Source organism: Cryptomeria japonica, chromosome 9 (genome assembly GCF_030272615.1).
Source record: "Cryptomeria japonica chromosome 9, Sugi_1.0, whole genome shotgun sequence".
Classification (NCBI taxonomy): Eukaryota; Viridiplantae; Streptophyta; class Pinopsida; order Cupressales; family Cupressaceae; genus Cryptomeria; species Cryptomeria japonica.
Genome location: NC_081413.1, coordinates 154263669 through 154281515, shown reverse-complemented (window position 1 = coordinate 154281515; position 17847 = coordinate 154263669). Strand labels below are relative to the sequence as shown.

The 17847-nt window shown below is 39.3% G+C and overlaps 1 protein-coding gene across 1 annotated transcript in view; it reads left to right on the top strand.

Moving 5' to 3' along the window:
• The window catches only part of LOC131059198 (pantoate--beta-alanine ligase), an 88135-nt gene extending 71174 nt beyond the window's left edge, over window positions 1-16961 (top strand). The window contains exon 4 of the mRNA XM_057992524.2: window positions 16485-16961. Coding sequence (XP_057848507.2) covers window positions 16485-16610 — 126 coding nt within the window. The 3' untranslated portion in view covers window positions 16611-16961. The remainder of the gene's footprint in view (window positions 1-16484) is intronic.
• Window positions 16962-17847: the final 886 nt, after the last annotated feature.

Genomic DNA, 17847 nt, shown 5'->3' with positions numbered 1-17847 from the left:
CACGTAGAGAACCTACATATCAAAACCTTGGAGTTACTCCAATTGATCCTTCGGCGAGATCTTCAGCACTCGGGAAACTTTGTTCAAGAGAGGATAAGGTACCTTTAGGTATTTTATTCTGTGTTTGGTTGTGTACAAAAGACACATCAACAGGTACACAAGTCAAGATGACAAGTATCCTAGAGTAGTGAACTAGAGAAGTAACTCAACATGTAGATGCAAAAGCATCAAGTGAACTCATCTTGATGAGGGAGAGTTGGTACCTGTTGGTGTCTGTTTTATCATCTACCAAACATTAGGATAGGATACCCGAAGGTATTCTATCCTCTCCTGAAAAATCACTACTGATTCCAAGGTCTATATGTGCGAACAAGCGACTTTAGTGGAATAGCTTCTTGGGTAGTGTATGCTGAAATTTTCAAGGGGGACTTACGTTTGACAAGTATCTTGAACTACTGGACTTAGATGGATTTAGCAATTTTAGGCTCTTCTTTTTTTTTTTTTTGGGAAATTTTCTGGGATTTAGACTTTCAAAAGAAAGGGGAAAAGAGATAGGGTTTAGGAAGGCTAATCTAATCCTACGAATTCTGGAGACGGTGTCAATTGGGTGCTCTCGAGAAACCAAGCCTTGCTTCGCCATACTAGGGACAACTACACAAGGCCGGTGCAATCTTCAATGGGTTGTGCTTATGATCGAGATGTTGGGATGCACAGGGGATAGGCTCAAACTAACTTTGCACGGTAGAATGGAAATCATCCATTTACCAAATGTATGAGCGGAAATACACCATCAATTGACACTTATCAAATCCTTCATTCAAATTAACAACAATGAAAGCAAATCTAAATTAATTCTAACTAAGTGTTGAGGCAATTGAAACCATGCAAATCATTCAAATAATAGAGATTACAAAGCAACGCACATGCAATATATTATCTGGAAATGACCTTAAGCAACAATACATCAAAAACCTCACCCTTTTCAAATGAGAGGAGGCAACCTTATATAGTTTCTCAAAAATAAATGAATGGTCGAGATCAAACAGTGATCAAGGGCCAAGATTGAAAGTCCTAAACCCTAATTAGGGTTTCCCGAAATACTATCAGTTCAAGCAAATGAAAGAGTGACAAGTGGCGTAGCTGCTAATTTTACTGAGGTGAGTGGCCACTTTCCTCTTTTAGAGATTCAACGTATCTGGAGACAATGAGCTTGACCTCCTCCATGGTGACACTTGGCAAACCACCAATCTGGAAGTCGATGAGGTCCACATTGTCTGTGCATGTGGCAAGGATGCCTTCCCACTCCACTGCTTGGGTAAGGAAGTTGTCATCGATGGAGAGGAAGTTTGCAATCTTCAAAAGATCGCCTTTGTTAATCATCCCTGAATCTTGGAAGAAGCTCGCCTGAATCCTGGCTCTCAGGTTCTCTGCTTGGAAATGCTTCTCCCTTAGGCTTTCCTTCTCCCAGATCTCTGACGCCACACGGAATACCTTGCCCAGGATCTCTCTAACCCTTGCCTCTGTCTCAAAACACTTGGTCTCGGATTTCTTCAAAACCTCAATCCGAGTGACCAGAGCATAGTACCACGTGCCGAAGTCGTACCTGTCTCCTGTCTGTATGATGCTTGCATCCACTAAGCTCCTCTTTGACATGCCTCGGATAACCTTCAGGTGAGGGAGTATTTCATTTTGAATTTCATCCACTTCTTCCCAATTGGATGCTAGATCCTGGATATGATCAATCAACAAAGAAGTTGCTTCATGTGTCGATACTAAGTTTTCTACCAGGGTGTCAGCACGTACCAAAGCGTCTGAAATCCACTCCTTCTCTTGAGTGTACGATCCCTTCATATCATCATAGTCCTTCACTGATCCCTATTGAAGAGGCTGTGGTGGAGTAGCCGGGACATGGTTAAGCGGGCCGGTAAGATGGAGAACATACTTCTTCCACTGTTGGTTCTCTTCTTCCACTTTTTTCCTCTTTTCCTTTTCATGAGCCAGCCTCATCTTTAGAATGTTGCAGGAGTCATCAAAATATTGGATCTCTTGGTCTTGGGTAGGCTTACCCATCTCTATGGTGGTAATCTTGTAATCATCTGCGGTGACATTGTCCCTAGTCTTCCCTTCTTTGGGCACTGCTATTTGGATTGTCCTCAATCCGGCATTGTCTCTCTGAATCAGGGAAAACTTCCTGGCTGGTTTGGGCGTTTTAGCTATGGCGGGTTCATTCACGTTCTCTAGGAATGCTGCGGTGACCTCCTCGGTTGAGTGGGCCTCCTTGGGAACCTTGGCCTTTATCCTTGCTCTTAGCCAATCCAGAATGGTTGACTGTTCTACAGTGTTTCGATCAAACTCATCATCTGCCTCTCCTTGGTTCGCTGGTATGCCATCCAAGAAGATTGTAGGGGCTTCAATCTGCCCCCTGTCTAGAGTTCAGAAGACCGTCTCCACCACTTCCTCAACTGGCTGGGAAAGCACTCTTACTTCATCATCAATCACATAGATGTTCATCTCTTGCTCCCCAATTGTACTCTGATCGGGCTCAATGGAAGCAGCACTTAGGATGGAGTGACTTTCGCTGGATTCTCTTCTCTCACCTACAACCCTTTTCCTTGCGACCTTTGTGGAGCTTCCACCCAACTCCTTCCTCTTTCGAGACCCAACACTTTCTGGATTCCGAGCATCACCGGCGGAGGTACAAGGATGGACGGACAGAGTATCATCTACTCCCATTAATTCATAAGTTAAAACCACACCTTTGGCCTTCAACTGTTTTGTCTTTTTAGACGCCCACCACCTTGAGTACTCAACCATCGACCTCATGAGGTCTGCTAGATCTGATTTTTCTCCCTCTGTCCAATCTATCAAGACTAAGGGTTCATTCTTCATCTTCTCAAAACCTGGTTGCTGAAGTTCTAGGCTTTCTTCTACCTGATCGACAACTTTGAATACTTCCGTTGCTCTCACCATATTCAAAGGAATTCTTGACCAGAACCTCTTTCGGATCTCGAAACTATCGGTTGCATTAGCCCAGTAGTCTTCTAGATCCAATCTATGCTCAAACGTTGTCCCTTCAATCTTCTTTATCCTATGGAATGGATTGAAATCTTTTCTTGCCTTGTATTGATAGAAGGGATACCAGGCCAGTTCTTTCTCAACGGTGGCTGCAGCCTGTGATGATGGACATGTTTCCAGCCCATTACCAATTGTAAGTGAGGACGTCCCTGCCTTCTTCTGCTTATCCCTTTGAATCACTATATACTCCTCCAATTGTCTCACAACCTCGAGCAACACCACTCGATTGGTAGGGTAAGCTGGAAGCTTGTATGGAGGCCCGGAGAATCCCTGGATTCGGAGGTAAGTGAACTTTGGATATTGGATGTACCAACACTCGAACCAACCGATGAAGTCCATAGACTCTTGAGAGAGCCTCTGGTGCAGGCCACCTTGAAGGGTCCGGGTAATGTGCATCAGGAAGGTATCATTCACTCTTTTGAAATGGAACTTCTCCTCCATGTGGAGCTGGGGATAGCAATCATATACTGGAAATTGGTTCTCCTTGTTCCCAACTTCTCCTCTACAAGTGAGACCTCTGTACCTGTAGGTCTTGGCCAAAGAATAGATCAAGTAAGAACTCATGAAGAAAGTCCTATTCGCCTCTAGATTCTTTAGCTGGCTGTCTAGGCTGTCGCTGATCATACGGGCCCAGTCTATCATTTTTACTCCATTGATTATTTCATTAATGAAATAATACATCCAAGGTTCGAATGGAGCTCCTTGAGGATTTCCTATTATTCTATTGAGCAAGACAATTGTGTCCCCAATGTCCTCCTTGAAGTATGCTCGCACTAGGCTCTTTCTCTGGAGTTTGGAGGCGCCCTTCCTCGGCTTGTCTAGCCAGGAATGGTTAACTATGGCATCATATTCCTCCAGGTGGTTGTGGTACAGACTGTTAGCTTCGTCCTTAGTCATATATACGGCATTGTTGTACTCAGGGATCCTGAAGGCCTCTCTGATGGCCTCATCGCTGACATTCGCCAACACTCTTCCATCAGGTGCAACAATATCCTTACTGATGGGGTTGTAGTGTTTGGCACATTCAACTACTAGTTCATTGCACTGCATGGTGGGGAGTAAGCCGACAGCGTGCACGATACCACTATTCATCATTTTTCGTGCAATGGTGGTAGGCACAAGGTTGTCCAGACCAAACATTCGCTTCTTAAACTCCCTCAGATTGATGTGTCCGAGGTTGGTGTCGCTGATGTTCTTCCACTTTGAAGTCATCCTCGATTCTGGAGGAGCATCTTTGTCTACCTGGAATTTCATAATGTATAAGGCCTGCAGACAAACAATGGAAATTTTAAAGTTAGAAAAGGATTTGCAAAGTTTTGAAAATAACGGGGCTGCGAAATGGCTGTGTTGGAAAATTTTCCCCTCTTTTATTCTCATACTTAGCCATAAAAATCGAATTTTCACCTTAAAACCCTCAGTCTTAAGGTTGGTTGTGGTTACCACCAAGTGTCAGAACTTTCAAAAAAATTCATACTTAGCCAAAAAAAAAAAAAAATGATTTTCTTCCTCCAAAATTTTTTTGAAAAAAAATCATTTATTAAATTTTGGAAAATATTCAAAAAATTCACAATTTTAATTTCACCTTTGACTTGGATAGGAGTAAGGCTAGACTTTTCTCCAAAATATTCAGAAAATTCAGAAAAGTTGCCTTTCTCCAGAAATCTGTAAACCTTTTGCCAAAAAATATTATCCCACTTCCAGCAATATCTAGAATTTTCTCCAGATGATCTTCAAACTGACATACTTTACTAAACTCTCCTTAGTAATTTTGAACTTCTTGGTGTAATAATGAAGTATTTGTAGACAAGGTTAAGCAAAACCCCTAAAATCATTCAACTCATACTTCTAATTCTAAAAGAAACTTTCCATTTTGATTTAAGTTTGAAGATATTCATCAATCCTCCAATATTCCCTTTCAAAAAAAATTTCCATTTTGAATTAATATCTCAATAATTTTTCAATATTCCTTCAATATTCTTTTCCTCAAAAACAAAAAAAATTTCCACTTTGGATTTATTTTGAAGATATTCAATAATCCCTAGATATTTTCTTCATTTTGGATTTAATTTTGAAATCTCTATGGATTTTGTGACATCATGTTGACTTTGTTTGACCTTCCATGTGTAGGTTGACTTTTTGAATTTTATCTCCATCTTCTTCAAATTTGGCGGACTTTGGATACCTCTCCAAGGTATGGCGGACTTTGGCAACCTCTCTCCCACCTTGGGCAGACTTTGGTGACCTCTCCTCAGGACCCTCCTAGCCTATGGTGGACTTTAGGCATCTCTCTCCCATCTTGGGCGGACTTTGATGACCTCTCCTCAGGACCCTCCTAGCCTATGGTGGACTTTAGGCATCTCTCCTAGCCTATGGCGGACTTTGGAGGTTGCTCCCAACACTTGGCAAGCTTGGGCGGACTTTGTTGTTAGCTCCCACATGACCTCTCTAGGGTGTGGCGGACGTTGGACAAGGCTTCTCCATCACTTGGCATGCTTGGGCGGACTTTGAAGAGTGCTCCCACCTTGGGCGGACTTTGAGGCGCTCTCCACATGCTTGGGCGGACTTTGAAGAGTGCTCCCACATGGCCTCCAAATGCATGGCGGACTTTGGCTAAGGCACCTTCATGGCCTCCATCATTGATGTTATTTGGCTAAGGCATTGGGGCGGACTTTAGCCTTTGCTCTAACATGGCCTCCTTCAAACTCATGGCGGACTTTGGTGAGAGCTCCTTCATGGCCCCCCCCTAAGGTGTGGCGGACTTTAAGGATAGCTCCTCCATCACTTGGGCGGACTTTAGCCTTCCCTCCTCTTGCTTGGGCGGACTTTGGTGGTGCTGGCCATCATGGCCTCTTCAACACATGGCGGACTTCTGGCTTGGCACCCATGTGACCCCCCAAAGGCATGGTGGACTTCAAGGTGAGCACCCATGTGACCTCCCAGGACATGGCGGACTTTAGGGTGAGCATCCACACAACCTTCTAAGGCATGGCGGACTTCAGGCAAGGCTCCTTCATGGCCTCTCTTGCATCGTGGTGGGGTTTGAACCTGCAAAAATACTTCAAAACCCTTGTTAGTCAGACTTAGAATAATTTTCAGAGAAATTTCAAAATTTCATAGTTTAGTCTAATTTAATCAGATTAACTTGAAATTTGAAATCCATGCCTAGGTGGATCATCTAAAGCAGCAAAAAGCCTAAAATCTAGGGATTTAGCTTTTTAGGTCGAAACTTGGAATTTTTGAGTTCCGGTCGAAGCTGGTCAGTGGTGCAAGTGTAAACCCTAGGTTTGCATCCCGAAAAAGCAAAAAAGCCTAAAATCTAGGGATTTAGCTTTTTAGGTCAAAACTTGGAATTTTCGAGTTTCGGTCGAAGCAGGTCAGTGGTGCAAGTGTAAACCCTAGGTTTGCATCCTGAAAAAGCAAAAAACCTAAAATCTAGGGATTTAGCTTTTTTAGGTCAAAACTTGGAATTTTCGAGTTCCGGTCGAAGCAAGTCAGTGGTGCAAGTGTAAACCCTAGGTTTGCATCCCGAAAGGGCAAAAAGCCTAAAATCTAGGGATTTAGCTTTTTTAGGTCAAAACTTGGAATTTTCGACTTCCGGTCGAAGCAGGTCAGTGGTGCAAGTGTAAACCCTAGGTTCCCATTCTGAAAAAGCAAAAAACAGACATCCCTAAAAAATAGGGAAAACTTTCCAAAAATAGCCATACCGGAGATTGGGCTAAAAAGGCTGAAAACGAAACTTCCTAAAAAATAGGAAAAAGCAAAAAAAGCAAACTTTCTAAAAATAGAAAGTTGTCCAAATTCGTCCAAATCAATTGTGATCTTCGTCCTTTGGCCTCTCTAAGCACTCTGGTGGTGTTCACACTTCGGAATCACATAACTTGCAAAAACTAACTTTCAATTGTCAGGGCCTGAAATGCTCTGAACTGGACAAGGCTTGGTGAAACTGCAGCAAAAGGTCACAGGACGCTAACAAAACCCTAGAAAGCAGGGAAATCAGAGGGTCCCCAGTAGCAATGGGGCGATGTGTGAAAAAGGTCACAACAGTACCTAACTACTTCAATTAAGGAGATGAACGAGGTAGAGTTGGCAAAGAATCCCATCAACCAAGGGACATGACATGTGCTCTTATGTAATGTCCCACCCTAGGTGGAACACTGTAACTGCGACCTGCTTGTTTATTTTAGATTAAAAATACTATATTTCAAATTTTTTAATGTTCTTTCAGAGCCAGACAGAAGTTGCAGAATGTTTTGTTGTTTTTGAGTGCTTTCCAATACATAAACAACAATAGCAATAAAAGCCCTCATTGCTCTTAAGAGATATGATAAATTAATTCTAAATAAACTGTCTTACTACTATCAAGATTTGATTACAAAGCTTTCAAATCTGATATAAAATCAGACCATAACAATTACTGATTTCACCTTAACAACTCTGGGTTCATAAATACAACTAAAGGGACATACCTGTTTTGGCCTATTTCTTAGAATCTTGAAGTAAGGGTTGATTTGGAAGGGCCCCTTCAAATCTGATTTAATAGGCAGCCCATCATGTTGTTGGAAAAAATGGTGTCTCAACCTTGCATTTATGCGAGGTTACTATTTATAGTAAGTTTTCATTTGAGCACGAAATGGTGCGAAACTCTCCCTGAAGCTTCTGGTTGGCTAGATAAGCATTTTGGTAAAGTTGCGTCGCAAGGTCATAGCTAGTTTTGAAGATATTAAAGTTTTCGTCTTGGAGGGGTGCGATAAAATGTTTAAACTTAATTTTGGGGGCTTTAGAGGCTCCGAAATGCCCTGAAAAGTGGCCGTAAGCGGCGCAGCGGGTTACGAGGTGATAGAGCACTTCGCGAGCTTTCCGGCGCTTCAAACGGTTCGTCAATCGGACACCCGGTTCTCAAGTTATGGCCTCCGGAAGTTTGTACTCTTGAAATAGGAAAAATAATTTGTATCGAATACATAAATGAGCTGTAAAAAGGGAGCGACACGTGTTGATGTGTGCTTTAACATGTCATAGGGCATCTAGAAGGGAGATAAGGTCGGCTACACCTTATTGGGTGGTTTTAGCCCATGGTTTTGTAATACCGTTTGACGGTTTCTTGTATTGTATCTCCTATTTATGAGGTGTGAGAGATAGAGGTTGTGTGTAAGAGTCTTATGGCTATTGAGTTGCCTCTGAATCTCTGATTAGTGCTACTCCTGCGAAGAGCTTGCTCTGCAAGTATGTTGTAATCTGTTTTTGATTGCTGAATAAAATATTGAGCTGCTTTTGGAGGGTGGGGTTTTTCTCCCGAAAGGGTTTTCCCCACGTAAATCATTGTGTTGTGGTATGAATGTTATTATATCTATTTCTATTTTCTGTAACTGTTGTAATGATCTGAAAAAGTTTTGCATTACCCTCCTCTCAAGGTTAGTGTAGGAAGTTGTTTCCGCTACTTAACTTCCTTACACATGTCACTCAACCAATTGACTGTAGCAGCTTCTTGAACACTCTAACTATTAAGAAGATGGAGAATATGTGCTCAAAACCAAGCTTGTATCTATTGTAGCTGAATCCCCTTGGAATGGCCCAAAATGGATGTCTTAAAAAACCCAAAATCTTTACGAAAGAGTGGCCCAACCAGCAAGCATGGGGGCTTCATTGGCTAGGCAATATTATATCACGTGCATTCATATTGGGGGGTTTAATATCCCAAAAATGAGGATGCAATATATTGCCTATCGGTGAAAATAGGGGGGGTTTTAATTCGGGATGTGTATTGGGAGGGGGGGACAGAAAAGGAGTTTAGGGCAATATTTTAAAAAAATAGGGGGATTCTTTAGTATGCCATGAGCGCACGTGCTATAACCCAAGTTCACTAAGTGAAGCCTTGTTCCAGCAAGCAGCTCACTCAGAAATTTGTCACAAACTCTTAGGAAACCTTACTAATTTGCTATGAACTGTCTCCAAACTGATTTCAATCTACCGTTAAGGATTTTCGCATAATTGAAAATCTGGAATTGATGATGATACCTGACTTCCAAGCAATCCAAATGAGGGGCGGCCTTACACACAGGCTGCTCACTCAGAAAAAGCCCAAATTTCTTTCGAATCTGTTAAATAACTACCAAAAATTGCTGATGCTGATGGAGGTCTCTATCCCAAGGCTGAAAACTCATTCATATGCCTTTTTTAAGCGCAAAAACAACCTAGAGAGGGGCTGGCCTCCCTAGTAGACAGCTCTCCCAGCCATAACCAGCAAACAAGTTTCCTATCTGATTTCTTGAAGTTCACATGAGATCCTTGTAATGAAATCTCTTCTCACACTCTAGGTTGGTCTCTCACAACTGCAAGTGTGTCCACCAATGAAGGTTTTCATCTTCACAAGCATCTCAATCCAATAATCTCCTCAAGGAGTTAAGGTGAAAGTAATAATAACCACACATGTCCCCACCCTCTCAAAAGTTGCCTTCATATACTTTTCAAGAGGTGCACCCTAATTAGGGTTTCCTTTCCCCTCCTTAAAATATCTTATTATTACGTTTTTTATTTTTGAGATAAATTAGTCTTTTAAAAATCCTTCACTTTAATCCTTAAGTGAACTCATTCTCTCTCCTCAAGGGTGGCTAGCAAGAAGGCACCTCACTCTCTCACTAGACTTAAGTCACTTTTAGGAGGTGTTTTGTTTCATTTTAATGTACTTTTAAATTAGCAACTTGGTGATAATATAACTGTTAATCAATTCCACCAAGTTTACTCTAGAGTGCCATCTGAAACAAGAGAATAGTCTTCAAATCAAGTGTCCTCTATCTGTATCATTAGTCTATGAGGATTCGTTAATAGACTAACCTTGAATATTGAACTAGCTAGGACAAGGGGACATTACATCTTATTTCCTTATTTATTTAAGAAAATAAAATGAACTATCTAATGTAAACTTAATACAAGGTGCAACTATATAATTACACCAAGTGACCAATACCCCCCTTAAGTGCAACTTAGGAGAAATAACAAAAAGATCATGGCAAGACAAGCCATTATAAGGTACCCATGTGCAATATGAAGAATCCCAAGGTACAAAGAAAGTGTACCCCATAAAAGAAAAGGAGAAAATCTGTAGGACAAAAATCCCTTCTAAGTGCCTCCCCAAAAATGTGTTGCAATGGAACTATCTATTTCGTTTTTTGGAGGTGTTTAACAATGAGTGATCTAAAAACACCCAATTTGCAAGACTATAAGATTTATTAGGTAAAAGAAGAATTAACAATATCCTATATTGAATTAATTGACACTTGAATTGCCTTGCTCAAATACCATGTTAGATTTAATAAAGAACTAGCAATAAATTAGATCTATCTAGGAACAAAAACGATAAAATGGCACTAATTCAAATGCAAACAAGATGAGGATAAAAATATTTCAATATCTGTATTCATGGTGTGTAAAACAAAAGAAATGGATTACAATATATGGACTTTGGGCATGCACAAGTTAACAGTCCTAGATGAGCAGTGAATTAGAGGACAAACTCAATATGTAAGAGTAGAGGTGCTAAGTGAACTAATCTTGATGAGGCAGAGGTTGCATGCACCTATTATCAATCAAGGAGATGAATGAGGTAGAGGTGGCAAAAAATCTCATCAATCAAAAAAATTGACACATGCTGTTATTTTTTAATTTATCCAAGTAAATAAAATGATACCTAAGTAAACTTAATAATAGGTGCAATTATATAATTACACATACAAAAAGCTGGCTGGTGTTGATGAAAAAATCCTATTTTCACATTTGGCAATCATGAAGAACAATTCATTCAACTTTGCCAAGGGCATGATTAATCTTTTGAAGAGCATACCAATGCTCGCAATACCCCATATGCCAAATATAGTAAAACTAGCGGTTGGACCTGAGAAAGGTCCAATTTGTACTGCCGATAGCAATTTATCAGATGAAGATGAAGAACATCATGCCTGAAAATGCACCTACATCATATTGAGCTCCTATGCAAAACTGTTGGTAACAAATTTCAATCTTTTGATGGGAAACCAATGGTCATTTCCAACCTGCTTAGAGAAACGACCAATCACATCGCTTCTCTTACTGTTACATAAGTAGATGTTCTAAAGTCTCTTGCAATTTCTGCTAGTACTACAACACAATTGAAGTGCTAATTTATTGTGATACTGGATCAACTGGTTTTGCCTCGCATAGGTTGCCCAAAATCAGTTTATTGGCAATGGAGGGAATTCCGTATATACAAACAAGTGTCCCCTCCCTATATGGAACTCCCATCTGCAACTGAATTATTCATTCCAAGTTAAAGGAGACACTTGTATATATTATCCTTTAGGTCACATTTGACAGTTTTTTCTGATGCCCATGTTTTTTTAATCTGTTGCATTCATTGCTTACTTTCTCTGACATTTGTACAGAATGGACGCCCAACCAGATTCTTTTCAATCGTTTCAAGAGAATTTGTGAACAAATCACGATAATTTTTCATGCTAATGAAGCTCCAATAAGGCCAGTGAAGGGATGGTAGGGAGCAAAAGTAAGGGTGAACAAGAAAAGGCTTAAAAATTGAAAGGTGAAATACAAAAAGATGGGTACCTCTGGATATTAGCAAGCAAAATATGAAAATAACTATGATCGCCATAAGACATATATATTATCAGTCTGTCAAGTGTTTTATATAAAAGTTTAAGTTTCACCTCTTCATCAAATCTTACAAACCATCCAATGCTTACCCAAGCTCAGTTAGCTTTAAGTGGGCTTCTAGATAATCATCAAAGAAAACATTTTCATCTTGACACAGACAACAAAACTCATTTCAATCAGAAGTTCAAGGATAAACACTTAGAAAATCAAATGATTACAAAGAAAATCATATTATTTTCACAATTGCCAAACAACTTCAAGTGCCTAGAAGATTTGTTAGTGCTTTCCCATCATAGGTGACTGATTTAACAGCTTCAAATGCCTAGAAGATTTGTTAGTGCTTTCCCATCATAGGTAATTGTGAAATTATTGAAGCAAAATTAAAGAACTAAAAGTATATTATATGACTTATGGGAACAAGAAAACTACTTTTATCAATACCGTCGTCCTTCAGCAGAGCACAATATGCTGCGTGAACATCTTGAACTTTTCATACTTTCTTTTTATAAGGAGAGCTACTGTAGGTGAAGTTCTTCCTTTGGTTGTGAAGCTTGTGTGCGACATAGAAACTTGTTAAGAATTTACATGGATGGTATATAGATGAAATTCGCTGAAAAAGATTAAAGAAGCATACTTCTTTTTTATAAGGAGAGTTGTTGCAGCCGAGCTTCTTCTTTTTTCCTTATGACCGTGTATGGATCGTTCTCCATTTTTGCGTACCACTCGTAAGAGAATGCTGGGTCAATCTGGAGGTCTTCCAAGGATTTCACTCTAGAGACTGTAGTAAATGTTAGTCCTTGTCTTTCTATTGCACCAATATTGATGGTTGCCTTCTTTAGTGTTAAACCTTGGGCTTTATGTATGGTCATAGCCCATGCCATTTTTATTGGTAGCTGCCTAAGCTTGCCTAGTGATACTGGTGTTATGGGTACAATTTTCGGGTCATTTGGGTGCCACATGGGACCACTATAGTTATCAAATCTGACCATGATATATATTGGTATGTCATGTGGCTTGGAGTCAGGGCTATAAATTATTTCAATTATCTCACCAAGAGCTCCATTGACAAGTCCTGTTTGTGTCCATATGCTAGTTGTGAGCATGATTCGCTGTCCTGATGACAGTAGGACTTTCTTTTCAAGTTGTTCATCGTCACCGTCAATAGTTGTTTTGCTTGTAGTCGTTGTAGCTCTACTTATTGCAACTGGATGCAATATCATGCAATTCATGTGGTATTTTAGTTTTGCCCCAATTATAGTTGGTGTCAAATTCATGTCGGCCTAGTAATTCAAGTTCGTCCACATTGTTGTTGATTGTATGCCTCATTCTCGAGAGCAGTTCCCACTCATTCATTTCTGATTTGATAGTTATATTCATTTCATCTTCGCTAATTTCTTCTTCTTGGGGGCTAGCATTTTCTTCGATATTGTAATATTCCCACTTTAGCAGTTGACCAAGTGCATGTGCGTTAGCCTAGCTCTACATGGTCCCGAGGGCTAACAAAGGGTTTAAGGGGATCCTGGAGTGTTTTGGCCTAGTCATTTCCAGTTTGGGCCAAAACGGAGTTGATTTACTTAGTTTCAGGCATACTTACTATTTTTAGTAAGTCAGCAGGACACAACGGAGGCTAGTTTTGGTGATTGGATTCGATACTCCTCGGCGAGAGCTTTCCGGCGAGCTATCACTCGTGCTATTCGGAGTCCGATTGCTAATATATTTTAATGCCTGAAGTGTTATTAAAGTAACATTTAATTTAATTGTAAAATATTAAAGTGTTACTTTAATATTTATTTTATGGGGATGTGTGCAAATCAAAGGGGCACCCAAGGGAGACATAAGTGAATATTTTAATATGTTTTATATTGCACATCTTTTATCCCACATTGCTCAAGTGAGTTGGGTTGACCCCTGGAGAAAGAATAAAGGGAAGCTTTTGTGGCTTCATTCAACATGTTGAATATGAGAAGAAATTGATGTGTGAGTTGCAGATCCGTTCTTGGCATTAGGGGACGTCTATCCTCTCTTGTGACATTCTAGACATCATTCCTTTGGGGTTTGGCCTTTGGAATCCATTGCTATCAGCTCCAGCTACAGGCAGATTGGGTGCATCTCCAGCTACAGGCAGATTTGGTGTTTTTGCTCATACCTTCTTCACTTCTTGTCCAATGCTTATGCCATTTTGAAGGGATGATTTTATGAAGATATTGGACTGATTGAAGACTAATTAATATTGTAGAAGCATTGTAGCGCAACACTATTCACGTTACTGTAGCACGACACTATTCACGCCACTGTAGCACGACACTATTCACTTTATTGTAGCATGGCACTATTAATGTTACTGTAGCAGCAAGATGGGAAGTCATTGTTGGAACATTATGTCAAAAATGCTGGAGTATTTAGTGAGTTGAAAAAATCTGCTATGTATTTGATTTTATTAATTCTGGAAATAATATCATATCAGCAGTAGTTTAATCTTCATGTTGCATATTATTGTAATTTCCTTCTAGTTCATGTTATGTGATTTCAAAACTATGCAAAGACTTAAAAACAAACAAACATTTCATTTCCGAAGCCATAAGGGGATTTCAACATTAAACGGAGAAATAAGGAGTTGGATGCAAACTGTTTGACTAAATTCCTATCAGCAGTTGGTTTAGTTTTTGGGCATTCTAGGGTGTCCATTACAGATATGTTAGATGATGTGCCATACCTCATAATTGTTTACATGCATTTGATGCCAATTGGTGATTATTGTGTCCTTGGTAACTCCTATATCGGTTTCAATATTTCGAAAGTGTTTATATAAGAGTACATTCACTCCAACAAAATGTTTCAAAATGTTTTAAGTCTTCCTTGGATATATTGTAGAATTTTGGGTAAATGCTAACAGTGGCTTGTATTGGTCTCTCTTTCCATTTGCATGATTTACGACTTGCAACATAGGTGTAAGATCTTTCAGATTCGAGTAATGTGATTGTCTCTAGCTCTGGAGGGCAAACCATATAGGAGCGTAAGTAACTATTAACAAAAAATAGTTTTCCTTTCAACAAGAAGATTCGGTCAAATGGCAAAATGCCCTCTCTGGCCTGATTGCGCTCTCTAATTTGGAGGCGATTAAATATTTATTTACTTCAAAGAATTTTGCAAAGCTATTGCTTCATAATAAATTGTAGAGTGTGCCATGGTGTTGTGAGTTTTCCTGGCATGATTTTTTCGGGGCAAGGCATGTTTTAATTGCTCCGCAAATTTCGTGACAAACTTCCGCAGGTTACTGGCAAACACACCCTTTTTCTTTCAATGCAAGAAAGAAAGAAAGAAACGTTTCCGCAGGTTATTGGCAATCATACCTTTTTCCTTATAGAAAAAGTGTGGGTTGGGAGATTCGAAACCCCAACCTCTTAACTCCTAATTTCCCTCTTTACCAATAGCACGAGGCGGCCGAAAGTGTCTTACGCAAGCCGGGCAAAAATTTCATCCAAAAAATTGCTAAATGCGACCCAGAAAACCACTTACTGCAACGGAGATACTCCAGTACCAAGGATGGGAATGGATTGGAAGCTTTCGTCACAGTTACGACGTAATTTTTAAGTGAGAGCATTATATTTTTATTTGATAAAAGATAATTGCAGCCCGCACCATAGATGGGCAGAAGAGATCGGCTGTCATTTACGTTCTTTTGACCATTACTATTCGATTCCCAAAACTCTAAAATAAATAGACGCAGAACATTCTAGTGGACTTTACTATTACCAATCCATGTTTTTAACACATTGACCAATATCCTTTGGAAATGGACGAACTGTCTGCCGTTGGATGAACCGTGAAATTTCCCGGTCGGTAAAAAATTCCGGCGTGAGACAATTCCGGTGGGAGGCTTTCCCACAGGGAATAGCCTATCGGCTAAAAATAAAATCTTGCAAGTATAGCTTAGCCTTGAGGTCATAAATCTGGAAGTTTTGCATGTAAATTGGAAGACAACTTAGGAATAAGTCAAAGGTTGATAATTTCAAGTCATTTGACAAACCCATAGGCAATTCTTAGAGCAAGCACTTCAAATTGGGAATGAATTCAAATCCCAACAACAAGAGAAAGGCCACATGACTACAGGGAATGAGGGAGCCTTTGTTCCATCTAGATAGAGTAGGGGGAAGGTAGAAGGGAGAGTGTCTATGTTCCACATAATGCTAAGGGATGATGATGTACAAATAAAGATAAAAAAATGTAAAATAAAACGAATTACATATAGCATTTTTATGAGTTTTAGATTATTTAAAAGAATTTGCTCTTTCAAAATGTTTATAAGATTTCATTTTACATTGTCTTTTAAAATTTTACATAAAATGTTCCTCACAATTGTATATTTTTTAATATTGGGGAGAAGCACCCCCAGGAAGTGGAGATATGCATTGAGAATGTCCTTAAAGCATTTCTCCATCTCCGTCCCCTAGGGAACTTGTGTTGTAGGTAATCAGCCCCTTGGAGCATCCTCATGGAATACAGAAAATAATGTAGCTGAATTCATGATGAGCATTATTGATATCTTATTCACTGAGGATCAATAATAAGTCAATGACCATTTGTCCACCTGCATGAGAAAGGCTACTACTTCATGGTTTGAAATGAAGACAAAGTGGGATCAATAGAATTACAGGAATGTTGCATGTCTTCTTTTGAATGGTAGATCGTTTCTGTGGAAACATATTTTACAAAATTAAAAGGTTCTTTTTGCTTATTATGAAATCTTATTTAGCTGTTCAACTTATTTGCAGATAGTTGACCAAGAAACATTGCGACATGTGGACAGAATCGATCTCCCAGTTGTCCTCTGTGTTGCGGTATGGTTTGGAGGAGTCAGGCTGATTGATAATATTGAATTGCAACCTCCAACTTATTGAAGCTATTGAAAATGGTTAGTTAATGCTAAGAGTGGTTTTCCTACAAGAAAACTTTGGCAAAAGCTAGAGAATTTCATAACTGTTTTTCTTTTTCATTTCACCAGAATTCAAATGTACAGCTCATTTGTAATGACTTGAGCATGTATAATTAGAGATTGAGAAGTTCGTTGCTTGTAATCTAGAAGAGCTTTGGCAAATGTTTTCAGCGAAAATAATTTTTCCAAGATAATTACCTCATTTGGTTCTCTGCCCCTCATTTTTCATTCTTTACATAACACGGTGGTATTGGAAACATATCATTGTAATAAGAGGGTGACATTACACTAATTAAAATAATTCTTGTTGTAATGATGTCCCATTGATTACAGCTGTTTTATGTTGAGCATAATTCTTTTGGTTATTCTTTTCTCTAAGAAAAGTAGAATATCATGGAAGTTTTGCCTGTGAGAATGACCACAGATTTATTACCATTGGTTTAGCTTTGTTTCTGTTTTGTTTTTCAAGGAATTCCCCTGTTGTAGGTAGGAGTAGATACATGTTTCTTTTATTTTCTTTTATGTTTGCCTTTATTTAAACTCCGTAACATCTTAGTGTCACTTGCAAATGTAATATGGATGAATATTTCCTTTGTGGCAAATAAATTGGCTTATATTCAATAGAAATTAAGTTCAGCCTTGAAATAACTACAAAGACTTATGAAATAATATTGTTTAAGGAATATCACCATTTAAGTTTGTTATTAGATGGCTTAAATATCTTTGTAATGATTATGGCAGCCTCTATCATTGCATTTGCTTTCTTAAAACTTCTAAAAAAGATCATGATTTATGTTGAAAAAATTCAACTGCTAGCTTTGGTAATAACTCAAATTAACCCACAATTGAGATGGTCTTTGTTTGTTTAATCACAAGTTGGACTTTGATGTCATTCTCCATGCTAACCATCTTCTAGGTCCTATTCATCCCAGTTTTGATATGATGGGGCTGAATCTCTTCAAGGTTCTACCATAGTCCTTGATCACTTTGGCATACGGGAGTATGCCAACATGAAATTTATGGACCTCTCCATGGTGATTATGCTTAAAAAATCAGATTGCATATGCTTAGCTACGGAAGTAGCAACCATTAAAATTCCCCACTTCTGGCCCAGGGACAAAAGCAAGAGATATACCACCAACTAGCCATAGAGGCAAAACATTTGAAAGAACACTCGAAAGATGTACCGTGAAACTGAACCA